The sequence below is a fragment of the Arctopsyche grandis genome, chromosome 1 (genome assembly GCF_051622035.1).
Source record: "Arctopsyche grandis isolate Sample6627 chromosome 1, ASM5162203v2, whole genome shotgun sequence".
Classification (NCBI taxonomy): Eukaryota; Metazoa; Arthropoda; class Insecta; order Trichoptera; family Hydropsychidae; genus Arctopsyche; species Arctopsyche grandis.
Window position 1 is genome coordinate 11,331,703 of NC_135355.1, and position 18,642 is coordinate 11,350,344.

Below are 18,642 nucleotides of genomic sequence, written 5' to 3' on the forward strand. Positions count from 1 at the left end.
GGTGGAGTAAATGTGTAGGAAACGATATATGTTTGTAAGAAGACGATAATTTAAAAAAATTAGGTATGCTGGGTACATTATTGGAGAATTTTTCCGACAATATGAAGTTTTTGGGTCCACCTTACGGCACAATGTTCCAGCCCGAGATGTTCTCATGGTACGAGTTCATTTTTCGAGTCTTCATAAACTCGGAGTTTATGCCGAAAGGGCCACCGGAAGTTTTTACAGATCTGTCAAAATCGGTGTCATGATAAAACGTCCCCGGACAAAATCGCGAACGAAAAAATGATACCATGACATATGTAATGTCAATGGAAAAATGATAATGCAACATAATATGACACTCATATGTAGTCACCGGAGCCTGAGGGGGCCGTGTATTGTTCAAAGGTGCATTGTTAAAGGTTTGCCGAACAATGGATAGCACTGTGACTATCCTACCACTACTCATATGTTCAAAAACGAATTTTTGAACGAAAAAAAACGTACAAGAATTCGATGAAACATGTGATGGACAAAGATCTCGATTACGTCATTTGAAACATTAATAATTAAATAACAAAAATTTTTTCGTACTAATAAGAAAACAATGATTTTTTTCACTTTCTTTATTGTTAAGCTTTTAGTGGGCGTGATTTTCGTCACAATAATACAAGTTGTGATTTATTTTTATCAAGTGAAATATGTATTTGTACACTTTTATTTCACAGCTTTAGAGTTATTCTAATTTTTGTTTTTTTGCGAATGCAATTCGAATAAACTTTCAAATACGTGTTCCGTTAGGGGAAGAGGAGGTAGCGTGAGAGACTGAGCGAATTCGATGGGAACGAAAGCTGACTAAACTAAATATAATTACGTTTCTTTACGCTATCAAATTTTGAAACGTTATATGCATATACAATATGTACGTATGTATAACTCGTCAATATACCAACATGCATGATAATATTTCAGGACACGTGTTTTATATTTACTTCAGAAAAAGTAATTTGAGTTCAGTAGTTAATCTTTGTACCAATGAGATGTTTTTTAATTTCTGAAGTGCTATCAAAATAGCGAATTAAAGTAAACACAAAACCGAAAATAGTTAAATCAAAACAAAGGCAGCGAAGGTATACGAAATCAGAGGATTTAATATATTATACCATGCGAAAAACTATTTACCACGGCAAACAACAAAAACATTCGAAATTGAAACTCAATTTAAAAACTATCAATTTTTTTCCATGTTTAATTCTGGTGATTACGTAAATGACTTTCGCAAGATTTATATACCTCTTAATACCTCATTCTAGGTTTTAATCTTTTTTCACACAATTTCCACCCCGAACGCAGCGTTATAATATAACTTATAAGAGTTGGAGACTTAAATAGAAAAGATATATGTACACATTGTAAACATGTATTTTTACAAGATAAGTTTGGTGATTCACCGGTCAATTCACCTTTTAATTAATATATAAATTTAAATGTTCATCTGTTACTCGCGTTCCTAGCAAATACATACGTTGACCGATTCCCCCTTACATACAAAACACCAATTTGGCATTATTAAAATAATACTAGTCATTATTTGTAGTTGCAGCAAACTTGAGAATGAAATTACCAAGGTACTAACTATAGAATGTATAAAAGGATATATTCTTCGCAGTCATTACATCTTCGATACTCGATAACTGCAATTTCGTCATCTTCGATGATTACACACGCAAGTATCATATTTTAACCCTCAGATCCCCATTGCATTTCGTATATATGATGTATTTCGACTATTTTGTGAGATAATTTTAAAAAATTAGATTATGTAATTGTCTATATGTATATTGTATATGTACTATAAATGGGTACATTATAAAATACTTTTGTATTTTCTGTGTGTAAAATATATCAAATGTGTCAAAATGATACGCAAATGTTAAACGGCAAAGGCAATAAATAAGAAAATATATGAAAATAATGAGAAGGGAAAACTAACGAATTTATTAAATAAATATAGTTGAGCAAGATTATTATAATTCAAACAAATATAATATGAACACATACATAAGCTATTATTAAAATAGCACGATTACATTCGAATTCATATCATTCGAAAATTTTAGTAACTATTTGAGCTTAAAATGTATGAATTTATGTAAATGTTCATAACAAGCTTGTTTTTTTCGTACATGAAAACAAAAGGCTCACGTAAGGTTTTTAGACTATTTATGTATACATATATCTACGTAGTAGACAAAAAGAGAGATCTACATACATATAAGATATTTCGAAGGAGATAGAGACGAGGTTGTAAAAACACGGATGCCAAAGTAAATGTTGATTTTTAATTATCTTCCAGCTTCGCAATTAATAATCAAGACAATATTATAGTCAACGTTCGCAAAACGAACATTGTATGTATGTATAATATGATTTACTGTATTTGTGTACATTATTCGACATAAAATTAACAAACCTGAAACTAGCATACATACATATGTACTTACATATGTATGTACACATTTAAAACTAAAATTGTGGTATTATTGACATCTAATTGTTTACATTGGGGTTTACATATTACACTATCAATATTATCACGCGATCCGTATTGATAGTGCAATAGGTCAGTATCGTGATAATCAGTAGCGAAATTGGGTTGTTTTGAAATCCGCGATACTAAAATCACGATCACTATTGATAATGTAATACCCCTCATTGAAGTGTGTAGATTTAGAATGCAGATGAATTAAGTAAGGACTGTCGTTTTAAAATCTCCCGCTTTCAAATCAAAATTTAACATTTGATTTAAATTGACATTTACTTGAGTATGTACATATGTATATAGGAAAGCTACAGTGTAAAGTATGCTAGTGAAGTAGTACAAATTCATGTTAAAAATTCATATTGATATGTACGAAAAGAACACGTGCGATAAAGAGGGCATAAGCGGAAATAAACCATGAGCGCTTGCACGACGGGCATATGTATGTACATACATATGTAACTACTACATATGAATGTTTACGACTATAACTTAATTATTGATTGTTTTTGCGACAAATCAAAGGAGGCTCGCAGTAGGTTCGTAGACATTGTTTGTAGCGGCGAGTCTGCCACAAGCCTCCAACATATTTCAAACCGGTTTATTTGCACAATGGTGGATAAGTTCGAAGCGAACACTGTGGCAATGGGGGCTCGCGCCATCATCTCGTATTGATGAGCATGTCGTGTACTCATCTACCGCGTACTACTGTATCCACTCGGTTACAGTTACAGCTCGCAAGTTAGTACTAGGGTTTCTGCCCGGGTAGACCCAGGAACGAAATTCGAAATTCGAAATTATGAAGCGAGTGGTATCCTTCTTGTATTGACGATTCAACAATAGAAGAAACTCCGATGAAGAAGACCCAATTCATGTCTAAAGAGCGAAGAATACAATTAATGTATAAATAATAATAAAATTCGTTTTAAAAATATAACTTTTTTTTAATTTTTCATACACAGCACACCCAAAATCAACACCACCGCACGCCACCGGACTGTACATGTGTATAATATGTAAATATGAGTGTTGAGATATGGAATTCCAGAAATCCCCGAATCCGCAGTCAATGATTTAACCTGGTGCACCTTTCCACCGTATATTAAAAAAACGTTTTCCCTTAATCAGAATTTAATTAAAAAAGTTTGTACACTAATACGGAATGGAAAGGGGTATTGATGATAGGTGCACGGCGATGAAGGCACTATTCCCCATATTCCTCACCCTTAAAACCTCGGGTTCGAGTCTCACACCCCCTCGTCGGGGGTGACCGACCTTGGCCGGCGCATCTAGATCCGCCCAGACGATTCTCTCGCTCCCGTTTTTCCTACTGTACATACATCCCGGCACTCCCACTACCCATAGCCGCATAATAACTAGAGATCGGCGGTGGCGTTTCCATTTCTCAGGAAAGAGGGTTGACTATTGTCAATTACTATTGTCCTACAAAACTACAGAGCAAAAAAAAGGTTGACAATAGAAATTGACAATGGTGAACGCATTTTTTTGTCCAAATAGAAACCGGCCACCGTCTCTTACTGATAACTAGTCTTCGGCGGTGGAGCGTGCTTTTTCCAGGAAAGAGGGCGTTTTGGGGCTATTTTACAGGAAACAGGGCAAACTACAAAGCTAGAGCAAAAAAAAGGTTCACCATAAAAATGAACAATGGTGCGCAAGGTCGCGCTGGCCTATGATGATAACAACGAAATATCAATATCTACATACATATACATATGCAGCGCATAAGTTGGGTACATGAAACATTATCAAACGATAATTGAAAACAATTTTAAGGTATTGTAAATCCACTAAAAAATACGGTTGTTTCTAAAACACATCCTCCAAACATAATATAGAAATTCTTTTCAATTGTGGCCATCAATCCGAACTCAAATGAGTGTAGATTCGCCGAACATTGTTTGGACGAATTGCGAGTTCGCGTAGTTCGCCGCAGGTGCAAAGTGATAGGAGAGGCAAACGACGGCCCTAGAAGAAAAGCGATAACCGAAAATCTTTAGTAGTAGTAGTTCTACATACATATGCATTATACCTACTGTCCAACTTTTAATGTTACGTATAAGGTGACGGTTCCAGTTTTCGTCAGATTAAGGGAAATATAATACGGTTAAGGAGTCAATGGAATAGAAATGTCTGTATTCCCCTCACCTAAGCCCAACTTGAACGTCAAATGCGTAAATATGTACATATATACACATTGATCTTAAATGATCCCAAAATAATACGTAGTAGAATTAATACACTATAATCTTCTTTTTCGCTCATTTTTTTTAATGAAATAAATAAACTTTTTATGTCCTTCTTAGTCTAAATGTAAATTTGAAAAATTCTGTAATAATGTATTTTAAAGACATTATATGAACATATTAATGCTAATATTGCAAGTTCGCCGAACAAGTAGAATTTTTTATACATACTTATACCTGTTTTCAATTAGGGCGAATTGGTTTTCCTGTATTTTCTATTAATAACTTTGTTTTTTATTCATTTTTAATGTACATACGTATTAATATTCGGAGATCCTCCCGACCCTAAGGGCGAAATCACACGGCGTGGGATGTGGGACGTGGTTTTTTTAGATAGTTTTAAACACATCGAAAAACTGTGGCATACATGGTACAATACCTGGTACAAACGAAACATTTGAGCTGTTTCGTTGAAATGTATAGTAGTGTTTATCCTTGCTTGACAGTGATATATACCAAAACGACCCTATGGACCATTTCGGTAAAATTTTATCCTTACTTGACAGTGATCGATAACGGTGTATCGACAAGTTCTTCAAATATGGGATACACCGTTATCGATCACTATCAAAAGCAAGTATAAAGTTTTACCGAAAATGGTCCATAGGGTCATATAGGCAAATTAGGTTATAACTAGAGACTGGACCCACTTTGCGCCGTTCATTGTTCATTGTTCGCAGTGCATTGTTAATTTGTATGGTGAACTTTTTTTTATTGCTCTCTAGCTTTGTAGTACAAAGCTAGAGAGCAAATGAACAATGAACGGCGCTAAGTGGGTCCGGTCTCTAGTTATAACTAAAGAGCGGACCAACTTTGCGCCGTTCATTGTTCATTGTTCGTCGTGCTTTGTTCATTTTTATGATGAACCTTTTTGTTATGCTCTCTAGCTTTGTAGTTTGCCGTTTCCTGGAAAATAGACCCAAAACGCCCTGTTTCCTTGTAAAAGCACGCTTCCGGTTCTACCTCTAGTTATAACTATTGTTGTGGAGCCGGAGTCGGAGCATTTCAAGCGGAGTCGGAGTCGGAGTCTTAAAAAATTAATCGACTACGACTCCTTTTTATTGTTATTATTTTATTAATAGTATTACGGTATGCGTCAATTAGAGTTTCCGATCTTATTGCAGTAAGTCCACTAGTAATTTAAAATTTAATAATATCTTTATAAAACTAATGAATTTAAATTACATACATAAAATCGTCGAATTGCAAGTATTTTGATGTGTTGTGGCCAAGAGCGATTGTTTCTTCCTTCTCAAGCTTTTTTACATACCTCTTTATTAAATTGATTTGTTTGTGTAAGAAATTCATACACATACAATATGAATGTAATTACTTGCTGTTTATTTATACCAATTTCATTAGCAATAATTCAATAAATTGGGTTACATGTCAATTTTTAGTGATTTTTTAAATTCCGTTAATTACATTTTATCTTGAAAATCACTATCATTTTTATTACTAATAATTTTATACCTTGGTAAGAAAAGTCAATCATACTAAAATCGATCAAGTCGGAGTCAGAGTCAAAATCGAAGTGTGACTCTACAGTCCTGGTTTTAATTAGAACTGAAAAATGATTTTACATTGTATGTAAATTTATTTTTTTTACATTGTAGAACAGCGATAATATTACATTTCGTCAAATTGTAAATGTCGTCGCTATATTATATTCCGAGAGTTTTTCATATGCAGTATTATTATCGACTGATGTGCCTCACAATGAACATATTCGAAACTATAATGCGAAATCGTTTGATAGAACGACACAATTGGACTAGTTGAGGTTATGTTTATCTGTTATGACGTTCACAGATTTAGTCGTAACAACCCAAAACTCGACCAAACGTTTGCGTACCAATTCCAATTCATGCCGTAGTAATGAATGCCACGGCGTATTTTGTACACGAAACATTTTTTTGGATCGATGCGCAACGCATAAAAATGAATGGGTCCGACGCGGTGTAAAATCCACCGCCTCTCGAGATAAAGATGTAAATAAAACGAAATGAAGAAGAGAATGAAGAAGAAGGACGGAGCAGACGACGACGACGACGACGATGTAGAAGAAGAAGACGAGAAAGAAGAAGAAGAAGAAGAAGACGACGACGACGAAGAAGAGGAACGTAAAAAAAACAATAACGTAAGGTTGGGGATATCGATTGGTGTTGGCGCGCGCGCGCAATGGCAGCCCGAATATATTAGAGCCGGCGCTGGCGGAGTTGCGCGCCCGAATTTGCAATTACAACCGGTCCCACTCAAAAGTTTCCCCGCTTTTTCGACGGGGAATTTTCCAGAAAATGTCCATCAAGTCAATTGCAGGGGAAAAACCGAGAGCGCGAGACTCGTCTGCGTGGTAGGAAGGGGCAATGGGGTAACGTGTGCGGATTTCAGTTTGCGCGCCAATTTCGAAGCTTTGCGTCACTTTTACCCATCATAAAACATAAGACTCTTTTTATCATTCATTATATAATCTATTAGTGAAATAAAAATATATATAAGAGATAATGAGAGCCTATTATTCAAATATTATAAGATATAGTGTGAAAACCAAGTTATAGGCCTTTAAACAATTAAAATCAGACAAAACTAGTGGGGGGGGGGGGGGGGGGGGGCGAAAAGCCAAACATGCATTGGCAATCACCCGAACGTAGTCGAGAGCTGTCATTGGCTCGAGAATTTTCGAATTTTGAACATGTTTATGACGATTATATTTCACTGTCGACTAAGCGGAAACAATTGAAAACTCTATCGGGGGCCAAACCTCGCCAAATTGCAAAGTTTCAAAGTGGTCGGTAGAGTTTATGAAGGTATGGCTTGAGAACGTATTTGGTGAAACTAATAAAAGGCTTGTAAAATAAGAAGAGGCAGGTAAAAAGGAAATTGGCGCTTTCTATTTATAATATATTATTTTTTAAGTTCAATAAGAGGAACATGACGGGCACATTAGTTTCGTTTAATTAAAACAAATTTATATCGTCGTACTTTTATATAAATTCAAGTTCGTTTTATGTATGTATGTACGTATACATATGTACCTTATATGCGTTTTTGCCATTTGAACGCAGACAAAATCATCAATCAAAAACATCAAAAGAAACAACTACACCACATGTTTTATACCGAGCGTTTGGATTATATAAAGTCATCTTTTAATTAAAATCATAACATAAAAAACGAAAAAAATTAAACGAAATACTTAATTTAAATCGTACAGACGTGGAATGAAATAATTCTCGCTGTTACAAACAAGTCAATTAAATGATAATTGTATTAGTTTTCGAATAATATTTAGTCACATGGAGTGTTTTTGCTTGTTTAAATTTGTACAAAATTAAAATATAAAATTTCGTATACTGTCGAAACTTGTGCCGAGCACTGCAGTGGATGTTTTAGTTATACATTTTACCATATACATATGTAAGGTGCATGCGACTATGCAACCACTAGGTGTGCAAGTTTGCACCGTACCGAAAGCGTTCGATATCCTCGTTAGCGAGTTTTCTGTGAAAATTCTAGAAATTTCAAAACATCCCCTGAACGGTAAATCAGTGAAAAATGAAAGAAAAAAATTAGTCAACGTATTGGTTGAAAACAAAACGTGGGAGAGAGCCAGAGAAGGGTAGGGGGGAGGATAGATGCATGCAGCAGTAGCAGCAGCATCAACAACATTCATAACAACAGTTGTAGAGCATTGTTTCGCGGCGAACGTGCAATATTTACGCGCTGAAAGTCGCCTCTGAATCGGTGTTTGTATTACGAACACAATGGAAGCTGGAACAAAATGTCCGTCGGTCGCTACAAGTCTACAATAAGTATGTGGTGTATTTATGTACATAGGTACATACATATGTTAGCACATTACGCGTCATGTATTGTGGACTTGGGAAAACTTGCAAAGCTGTCTAAATTTTTTTACGAAAGATCAGCATATGAGCGGTTAGTTATAACTGAAAGTGGCGGAAGTCTAATTTTCAATTCCATAAACACTATTTCTGTTTGACGTAATTCACAAATTGATAACACTTATTTTAATTAGATATGTCCAGAATCTCGGAAAAGCAAAATAAACGTATTACATGCCACCAGTATTTTTAAATATTTGAAAACGGAAAACATTATATATTTAATGTTTTGTTGAAATATTTTTGGACATGAAAAAAAGTGTATATATGCCACTTTCAAATATAACGGCTCATGATGAAAATAGCCAATAAGAAAAACTACATAGAAAGATAATACATACATACATATATCAAGTTTGGTGTTTGATCCATAATATAAAACATCGTTTTTATCTTGCGAAAATACATAATACAGTCGCATTTTCTTACCATAAAAGTCACCATAAATGTACTCAATATTGTATAGTAAATTTTGATCACTAATAGTTTCATATTTTTTCATACTTTATCTGCATACCATCATAAGTACATACATATATGTATGTAGATATGTACGTATACGAAGTATCAATAAGTGAAGTTTTTTTACTTTACTATTTCATAAGTGAAGTTTTTTTACTTTACATTTTACATACATACTTATTTCAAATCTGCCCAATTGAATTTCAAAAATACGCTTGCGTGCTTTCAACACTGCATATGTATAATACATATGTGTGTATATGTTACAGTAAAAGCATATTTCAAGTGAAAATATATTTTCACTAGTAAAAATATATTTTCTCCAATTCAAGCAGTGAAAATGTATCAAACAATGAATTTACAACGTTTAGTTCTATAAATTTAACCCTAACAACCCAATCTTAAATGAATAGGGCCAAACCTTACTTAACCTATCCTATCCTAACCCTTAAATATTACCAACCCTAATAGTCTAATCTTAAATTAATAAAACTAACCCTGAAAATGTAACTGGTTATGATTTCACTGAAACGTCAGTGAAAATATATTTTCACTTGAAGTATAATTTCACTGTGACATATACCTACATATATGCAACATTCTGATGGTTGTAATATTTATGAAGAAAAACTTTCAATAAGGAAAAAAATGGTCGTTATGTCATATAACCAGCAGCGTGGACTAGTGGTTAGCATATTATGCCTTAGATCAGAGTGGTAACGGTTCGATTCCCAATAGTAGCTGTTGGCCAGACCTTGGTTTGAGGTTCCAGGTGGGTCGTTTCCTATCAGAGTTTGCCAATTTTTGATTTTCATTAAAACGGTTCCTTTATCACCTATCTGAGGTTCGCTAATTTCTATATTAAAATGATCTCTATTTTTTTCGGGATCATGCATGGAATAGGTCAAGCATTAAAGTAACACTCGTAAAATTTTCATCAGGTTTATACGTTTATAAAATGCAGTCACATAGAAGGATGAAAGATGGAAAGCTGAACACATTCTTCCAAAGAGTGAAATGTTTCGTACCTACAACACTTTCGAGTAATACCAAACAACCATACAAAAATTGGAATGTGATAAGTGATAACCGATGAAATGACGAAAACATGTATTTCGATATGTTAAATATAAATGCTTACATATATAACACTAGTGGTTTTACCCGGCTTCGTATTTGTAATATAAACCGATTAAACATGGCCAATCTAATAAAAAGTAAACATTTTATTAAATTTATTTGAATAGTTTTATTTTATTTGAATATTCATTTGTTTTTTTATTAAATTGAACGTCACGAATTCCATGAACCAACAATAGTTACATACAAAGTCTCTTTCGAAATTATACATTAGATGTATGACATACTTACACACAACGATTCATATAACATACATACGTTGTATGTAATATGAATCGTTAAATTTTAAAATGACACATTTTTGTTAGATAAACGTACGTTTAACTAGTTTTGTGATAACAGTTCAAAAAATAAGTAATAGATAAACGTGTGTAAATTTCATATCAGGTTGTGTAAATTTAAGATATGTATTACAAGACGCTTAGAAAAAGTCTAAGTACTTTTGTCCTATTCAAAAGTACGTGATACGAATGAATAATTAATGAATTTCCATGTAATTTGTTTCACGGTTTTTAATAGTATTTTCAATTATTAGAACATCGAATTTAATGCATTTGGTTCATTGCATGTCAATGAACGAGACCGCTTAGTGGTCGGTCATTTATTCAATTGTCCAAACATGCAGTGAATGAATAAAAATATAGCCAGCGCATAGCCAGAAATAACGAACGCGGATTTATCTGTCAAGCGGTTGGTCAGTTGAGTGCGTGTGCCCCTGAAAATGTTTCAGGGGTGATTTGGTATTTTCAAAGTGAGAGTTGATTTTTTTGGCACGGTGACTCACGGGGATTTTTGGGAAAACACAATGAATGAAAATGGTGCTGAAAAATCCAATGAATGCTACTATAGAATTAGTCATTTGATTTTAATCGTTGTATTTGCCGAAATTTACAAGATTCACTGATATATACAATTAAAATCGATGTAAAAAGTACCTACGAACATATTTATGTATGTATATAAATGCGTTGGTAATTTATATATATTACACATCTTGCTAATCAGATATAAACTTTAAGAGGACTACTGCGCTTGGGGTATTAATAATATAATTAATACATATGTATTTATTCCCGAAAAGGTTTATTTGTATACACAAATACCTACATACATAATATACTTGGGAGGAGGGGCATAGCCGATGAACCCAAGGAGCTATTTTATATTAAAAACGTGCAATTAACTATAAATAACAATAATACTCAAGAAAAAAATTGAACAGTAGCAAAAATGACGTTGAGTGAAAACAGATATATGTACAGACTACATACATATGTACATATGTATGTACATAATAATAACAAAATAAAATAAATATTAATACTCAAAAAAATATTTTTAAAAATGGATTATTTAAATTTTCATTTTAGTGTGACAATTTCAATGTAAAAATTAACACAAACATAATATGTATATTTGACCCGGAAGTATTTTCCTGGGCCAAGGATTCCTCTCGGCGGCCCCTGTGTATATACATATATGCAAATTCAATGAATGCACTTCAGACACATCGAATTTTATGCAACGATTTGCACAAAATGGAGCGGCGAATTTGCAAAGGGAAAGCTATTTGAAGGTACGTAGTAAATGCAAAACGTAAAGTTAATTAGTTTTGCATAAATGTGAATTTTACAAGCTTTTTATAAGCTTTATTTGAATTCCAGACCGTCTGAAATGAATGAGCTGATTTTTTGTAAGTAACGTATCAAAATAAATTTTAAAATATTTCATATATTAATATATTTTACAGTGACATCTATGATTTTACCATTTTACTTTATGCAAAGGATTTGAAAATAAATAAACCGGATACCATTATCTCACTTTAAGCACACAAGGAATAAATTATATAAATAAATCATAAAATAATAAAATTAAAAAGCTAACGTACCCCGCTGCCTCCTCTGCCTCGTCCACGACCTCTTCGTGATTCTCCTTTGACAGTTTGAAGAGTGCCATCGGGACCGAAAATAAGCTATAACAAAATAAAAAACGAAAACTATAAGAAAAATCATAAAATCATAAACACTACAAATCAATTTAGTAAAATAGTGCAATAAAATAATAAGTTAATGGAAATTATATTATAATTATGTTTGATAAAAAATAATCCGTGCAGTGACATCTACATATGTAAGAATATCAGTACGCCAAATTTAGCTGAGACACAAACCAATGCATAAATTTTATTTTATTTTTAAAACTATATTACAAACCGTATATGTTAAATCAATAATTTATAATATTTACTTTTTCATATAAAGAATTTTTTAATAATGAATTTTAAATTATTAAAAAAAATATATGGTTAAAAATTTTAATAGCCATCAAGTGGCGGCGCTAGTACATTGTACATATTTTAAACGTAAAATTTAAATCGTTTATTTTTTTTAATAGGCAAACTGGCAAAGTAATGTATGTATTTAAAGTCGTTATTTTTTCGATGCAAAAAAGTACATGCACGTATTAAAATCATTTGCGCATCAAAAAAACATACGAAGAAACAGCGTCAGCGGGAGTGACGTAATTGTTAATTTTTTGCGCGAATAGTGCAAGCGTCCATCAAACAATTGCGATTCCGAAAATGATAAAACATTAATTATTACACTCCAGCACACGGTGTATGCGATAATTATTTTTACGCAATTTACATAAGTCTCGTTGCATTTACATAAAATAGCTATGTTTGCGCGCCAAAATGGCGGCCGTAACAGACCATTCCTAGTAATACAATTTTCATAATAATGAAAACGTATATGTTACCAATGAATTTTGAAAATCTCACTCGCCAGAAACTCACGGAAGAATAGATTTACGAGTGTCGAGGAACGTAACAGAAGGATATGGGCGCGTGTGCAGAGACAGTACAGAGAGATATTGGCGATTTGCGTCATTGAACAATTGCACAATTTGTTTTTCGCACGTCTGTCGCGTCGTAAGCACTACGACTACTTTTGAACCCGGGGAGAAAAGCAGTTAGTCGAAGGTGCGTTGACACACAAAAGGGAGCAAAAGCGGCTCGTTTCGGGCGGGCAGCTGTCAAATTTCGAACGGCGGGCAAAAAACGAGCCCTAATAAAAAGTGCGTCATTTCCTCGACCGTTGTTGGAGCGGTGTTGCCGGCTTTGCTACCGTGGAAAATTAAAACCTGACATGTAAGCCCCATACCCTTCCAAAAATAATCCAAATTTCATAAAGCCCCACGTGTACGTAGGTATAGATAATTTGGCAAAAGAAATTATCACATTAAATTCTCAATGACTACACTGAAAAATGCAACTCTTTTCTAATTTATGCATGTGCAAGGTTTACACGGCCAATGATGAAAAAAAATAATTTATCTTTGTACGTAGTAACAATAGATATATATTAAGTTTTGTGATCATGCGAAAATTCGAACTCGAGATTTTGACTGATTCGAACTTAGAGCCGATCAGTGATCACGTTTTCATGATCTAGAAAAAAATGTGTGTGTGTCTGTGTATTTTGGGGATTTTTGACCACTGTTAGTCCTATCGTACTGAAACTTAGTATCGGTTACTGAAATTCTTATCGATTTATTTTCAACGACGTAATTTTTTTTCAAATTTTTAAGTTGACCGGAAATGGTACCTCTCCTTATATGTAGGTGTCCTCCTTTTTTTAAGTTTTTGAATTCAATTATCTCCCAAACCGCTAACCGAATCTAACTAAACTAACTAAATTTTTACAAGTAATAGAAATTATAAATTTTATACTCTAATATTTTTTGAATATTCTTACCTCAACCAGAAGTAGTACTTTTACGAGTACGAGAATCGAGGTTTTTTATATTTTTCTTAGAAACCTTTTGGTTTATTGAACTGAAATTTCACATCTATAGGTAGAAGTTTAAGCTTAAAAACAAGTTATGTATACAATTTGGTAAGCATCCTTCAACCAGAATTGGCAATTTACTCTTGTACGATTTTTCTTCCACAATTTTTTTCAACCCCTTAAACATGTGTGCTCTTCACGAAAAAAATCAAGTATATGTAATTCTGGTATCAATGTGATAAAAAAAATCGGTAAATTTAATAAACCTGGAAGGGCCAGGGATTTTTTCCTCTTAGAAAAGTCAAAAATTTTGTGACCACGACTATTTCCACACCGCTAAGCGTATCAAGCGGAAAATTTATATTTGGATTCTTTATGTACTAACATAGATTTTTTTTGTTAAGGTATACATATTTATTTATTTAATATACTTGGGGGAGGCGGCAAAGCCGATAGACCCGAAGAATTGGTAAGGTTTTGGTCAGAATTCGTAAACCGGTACAATATTTCATTATTTTATTTTGACCTTGAAAATTATTTTTATGTTATTGATATTTAATGTGTATAACAATTAGTGATTTTAAATAATAATAAAATTGCGAACAAAATCCGACAACCAAAAGTAGAACTTTTGCCTTATGTAAGTTTCCCTACATTTGCGCTCAAGTTGTATCGAAAATGCTCTCATAACCAGTAATTTTTATTTTTTTAAATTTAATTTCAATCTTTAAAAACGTAATTATATGCATAATGCTAATAAACCATTTCTAATTCTGGCCTATTCTAATATCTAATTAAGCTCCACTATTAAAATTACGACAGTATCATAATACATATGTATATGTATGTGTGAATGTATATACATAGGTAAATTTTGAATTATATTCATTATAAATTATTACTTAAGTAATAATTTATGATAAGTGATGTTGTTACAACATCATTTAAGTGATGATGTTAACAAATTTTGTTTAACATCATCATCTACAGCCGCTCACCAGCTATGCTAGATGAAGGCCTCTCCAACACGATTCCACTTGTCTCTGTTTTGCGCAACTATCATCCATTACATCCCATACATTTTTCTAATTTCGTCTACCCATCTTCCCTGCGGTATTACTTTTACCCTATTGCATTCCACCATTCTAGCACTTCTTTTGTCTACCTTTCGTCAATTTTTCAAGCCACGTGGCCCGCCCATTGCCATTTCAATCTTTACTCTATCCACTATGTCCACTACCATTTTCATACTTCTATCATCTACATATAGGTATACATAAAATGCATTGATTCATTAATAAATATAAATCATCGAAATTAAATAATCACATCGAAAATACATACACATATTCAAAGTAGGAATTTTTGGATTAAAACGAATATTTTTAAGATTCATTCGCTTGACATGGAACGATGTACATACATATGTATGTATGTAATTAAAAGTGACCGAAATACATAGTGATATATGTAGATACATCCATAGGTTTGTGACTTACGCGAATGTATTGTGAACTATTCGAAAATTTAATCTGAAAGCATTAAAGGTATCGAGTTGACAGTGTTTATGGTTTTTTCAACTGCATAGAAAGGACAAACGAAGGTTAATCCAACCGAGTGGTGTTGATCAGTATGTACGTATTATGTAGTATGGGGAGTTTTTATTAAAAGTAGGCTTTAGTAATATGAAACGTCAGTAAAGTATTAACCCCGTTAAATAGTAGAGAGTACGGCCGCTGACTCATATACAGTGACCCTACTACTATCTAAAAGAAATCGAATTACAAAAATAAGACAAAGGTCGCAGTGCAAAAATCGAAGGGAAACGTGCGAGTGAGACTTGGTGGGGTTGGTGCGAGTGCAAGCGAGAAGGCAGAGTTAACACTCGAAAGTCTGCACGCCGAAAAGATATTATAATATATTTTTTCGGTCGATAAATCTCGCGTAACGGTCAGTCCGAATTAATTATTTGTACATCGAAGAAATAAACATAATATACGCGTATGCCAGTATTATTCGACCGTAAATGTAGTATGTAGTAGCACATGTGGCCAGTTAGGCTAACACCTGGCGCCCGGGGCTGTCGTATGCGATCTGTTGCCACGCGCTAAGGGTTTATTCACGTCGGCTCATTATTCACTTTTTATTTATATAAAAGTGGGAACGAACGCAGCCCGAAAGTAATAGGAAAAAGGTTCGACAGGATTTTTCAGAGGAAATGATCTAATTTGGAGTCGTAAAAACACCATTATTCGTGCAACACAATATCAAAAATTCACAACATACACGTTGTTCGTAATTTGAATGTGTTTTACATTAAAAATGAAACTTTACGTCAAAAAAAAGTGGTTTTGTTTAACTTGGTCAGTATGCACGCATCAATTAGGCATATGTACAACATTTGGCATAGCCTTGATTTTACTAACTAGTATCTAGTAGATACTATCTATGTACTTATATATGATATGTACATACATTCAAACAATGTTTGGAGTAATGACGCATGTTGAGGCGTCCATTTGTAAAACGCTATATCACCAATATGAAAAAAATATATTATTTAAAAAGAAGCCGTCGATTTTTTTAAATTTCAATTTATTTTTTAGACTTAAAACTTTCTGCTCCAATAAAAAAAGTTAATGACAATGGTAGTCAACGGCCGGCGACAGATGTGTTGGCGCGTGCGCATTTTTTTCCGTCGTACAATGCACCCACCCCAGATGACCACTTCCTTTGTGAACGGTAGTCGGCCTTGGAGTCAGGGGAAGACAACCGATGGATTGCAAAATGTAGAAACTGACCTAGTACAAATTAAGTTTGTTTGAACTTAAAGAGGGTGAGGGGGTTGGGGTCGTTGCCCTTAATTTTAAAGAAATTGAATTTTAAATGAGACATGAATGGGATTAGTAGCCAAGAATTGATAAAGGAAGTGTTCGAAGAATACCCAAGAGGAGGGAGTAGATGAATAGTTGCGTAAGAATGAACGATGAAGATCAGTAAGAATTACAGGAAAACCGAGAAATTTGGTGTAATATTCTATATACCTATACATACATATGTACATATATATGTATTTTGGTGTTATATTGTATGTATGTATATATATGTATGTATATATATATATATATATATATATATATATATATATATATATATATATATATATATATATATTTTGTTATTTGATTTTTTTTTTTTTTATCTGGTATCATATCATATCATATATATAAAGACGGTAATCTGTGTGTGTATGTGTGTGTGTGTGTGTGTGTGTGTGTGTGTGTATGTGTCCTAACTCTGGCCGAACATAATGAACGAATCGATAAAAATCGATCAACCCAAATAGCCGGAATATAGGTCTAAATTGAGCTAATGGTCACGTACATCACGCCAAATCCAATTCTTCATTTCGCCTTTTTTTTAATAATAATTTCATTTAGCGAGGTTTTGAACCATTTTTTTTATAGATTTATTTTTAATTAAATTATTTATATTTTGACGATATTCGAGAAAAAAATTGATTTCATTCACCGCGGACGCCGGGAATCGAACCTCGGACCCTCCGATCCAAACGAAATGTTCTCACGAGCCCGCACCGCACGCCATATCCTCGCCCAGAATACGTGTTGTAAATACACATCATATGTATGTATATGCACGTAATTTGTTATGTGTAATAATAATATTCAACGTTACGAGGTCAATGACCGTTTGTGTATAATCGGAAAATATTACATTTTGTTAACTTTAATTTACATTTTGTTAACGTTAACTTTAAGAATTGAAAATTATTAAAAATAAAGAATTGAAAACTATCTACATATGAGAGTCTACGAAAATAACGGTTCCGGTTCCGGATTTTTTTTTTAGTTTTATACGGGTATATAATAATTTTATACCCATGCGATGATATTTCATCGGGCTATTCACTAGTTATTTATATGATTACTAAAGAGCGGACCCAGAGCGCGCTGTCCATTGTTCACATGTTGTAAATGCATTGTTTAAGGTTTGCCGAACCTTTTTTTACAAAGCATTTACAATAATGGAATAATAGACAGCGCGCTTTCGGTCCTACCTCTAATGATTACATATATTTTTAATACATATATTTTTCTCGGTAAACGGATTATTGTGCAAATTACGATCGCGCGGACGACAATCGTTGCCAACAAAAATCGCGAATACGGAATACTTGGCACTCGAGTTCTCGTTAGTACAATATTTCATTCTCGCTTTCGATTGATGGAGTTTCTGGGTGCCAGATATTCCGTGATCGAGAATTTAGTGATGTGCGCGAGATCGCTTTTTGCGGAATAATCACCGAACCATTTTTTTCATCTCTTTGTATTTTTTCGACCATTTTGTTGCTTTAGAGGACTTCCTTAATGCCACAATGGTCCTAACTCAAATAAATATTAACTATGTAATTATAAATAATAACAATTTTGACATCGGAAAATTGGGATTGGTATTTAGTAATATGTTTTCGGGATCTAACAGTAAATTCGGATCAACCTTAAATCAATCTCGGCACTTATAATAAAAACTGCTTT

At 33.4% G+C, this 18,642-nt stretch overlaps 1 protein-coding gene across 1 annotated transcript in view; it reads right to left on the bottom strand.

Annotated features, from left to right (window-relative positions):
- Positions 1-18,642, bottom strand: part of Tet (Ten-Eleven Translocation (TET) family protein) — a 120,021-nt gene that overhangs the window by 49,028 nt on the left and 52,351 nt on the right. The window contains exon 3 of the mRNA XM_077441387.1: positions 12,184-12,267. Coding sequence (XP_077297513.1) covers positions 12,184-12,267 — 84 coding nt within the window. The remainder of the gene's footprint in view (positions 1-12,183; positions 12,268-18,642) is intronic.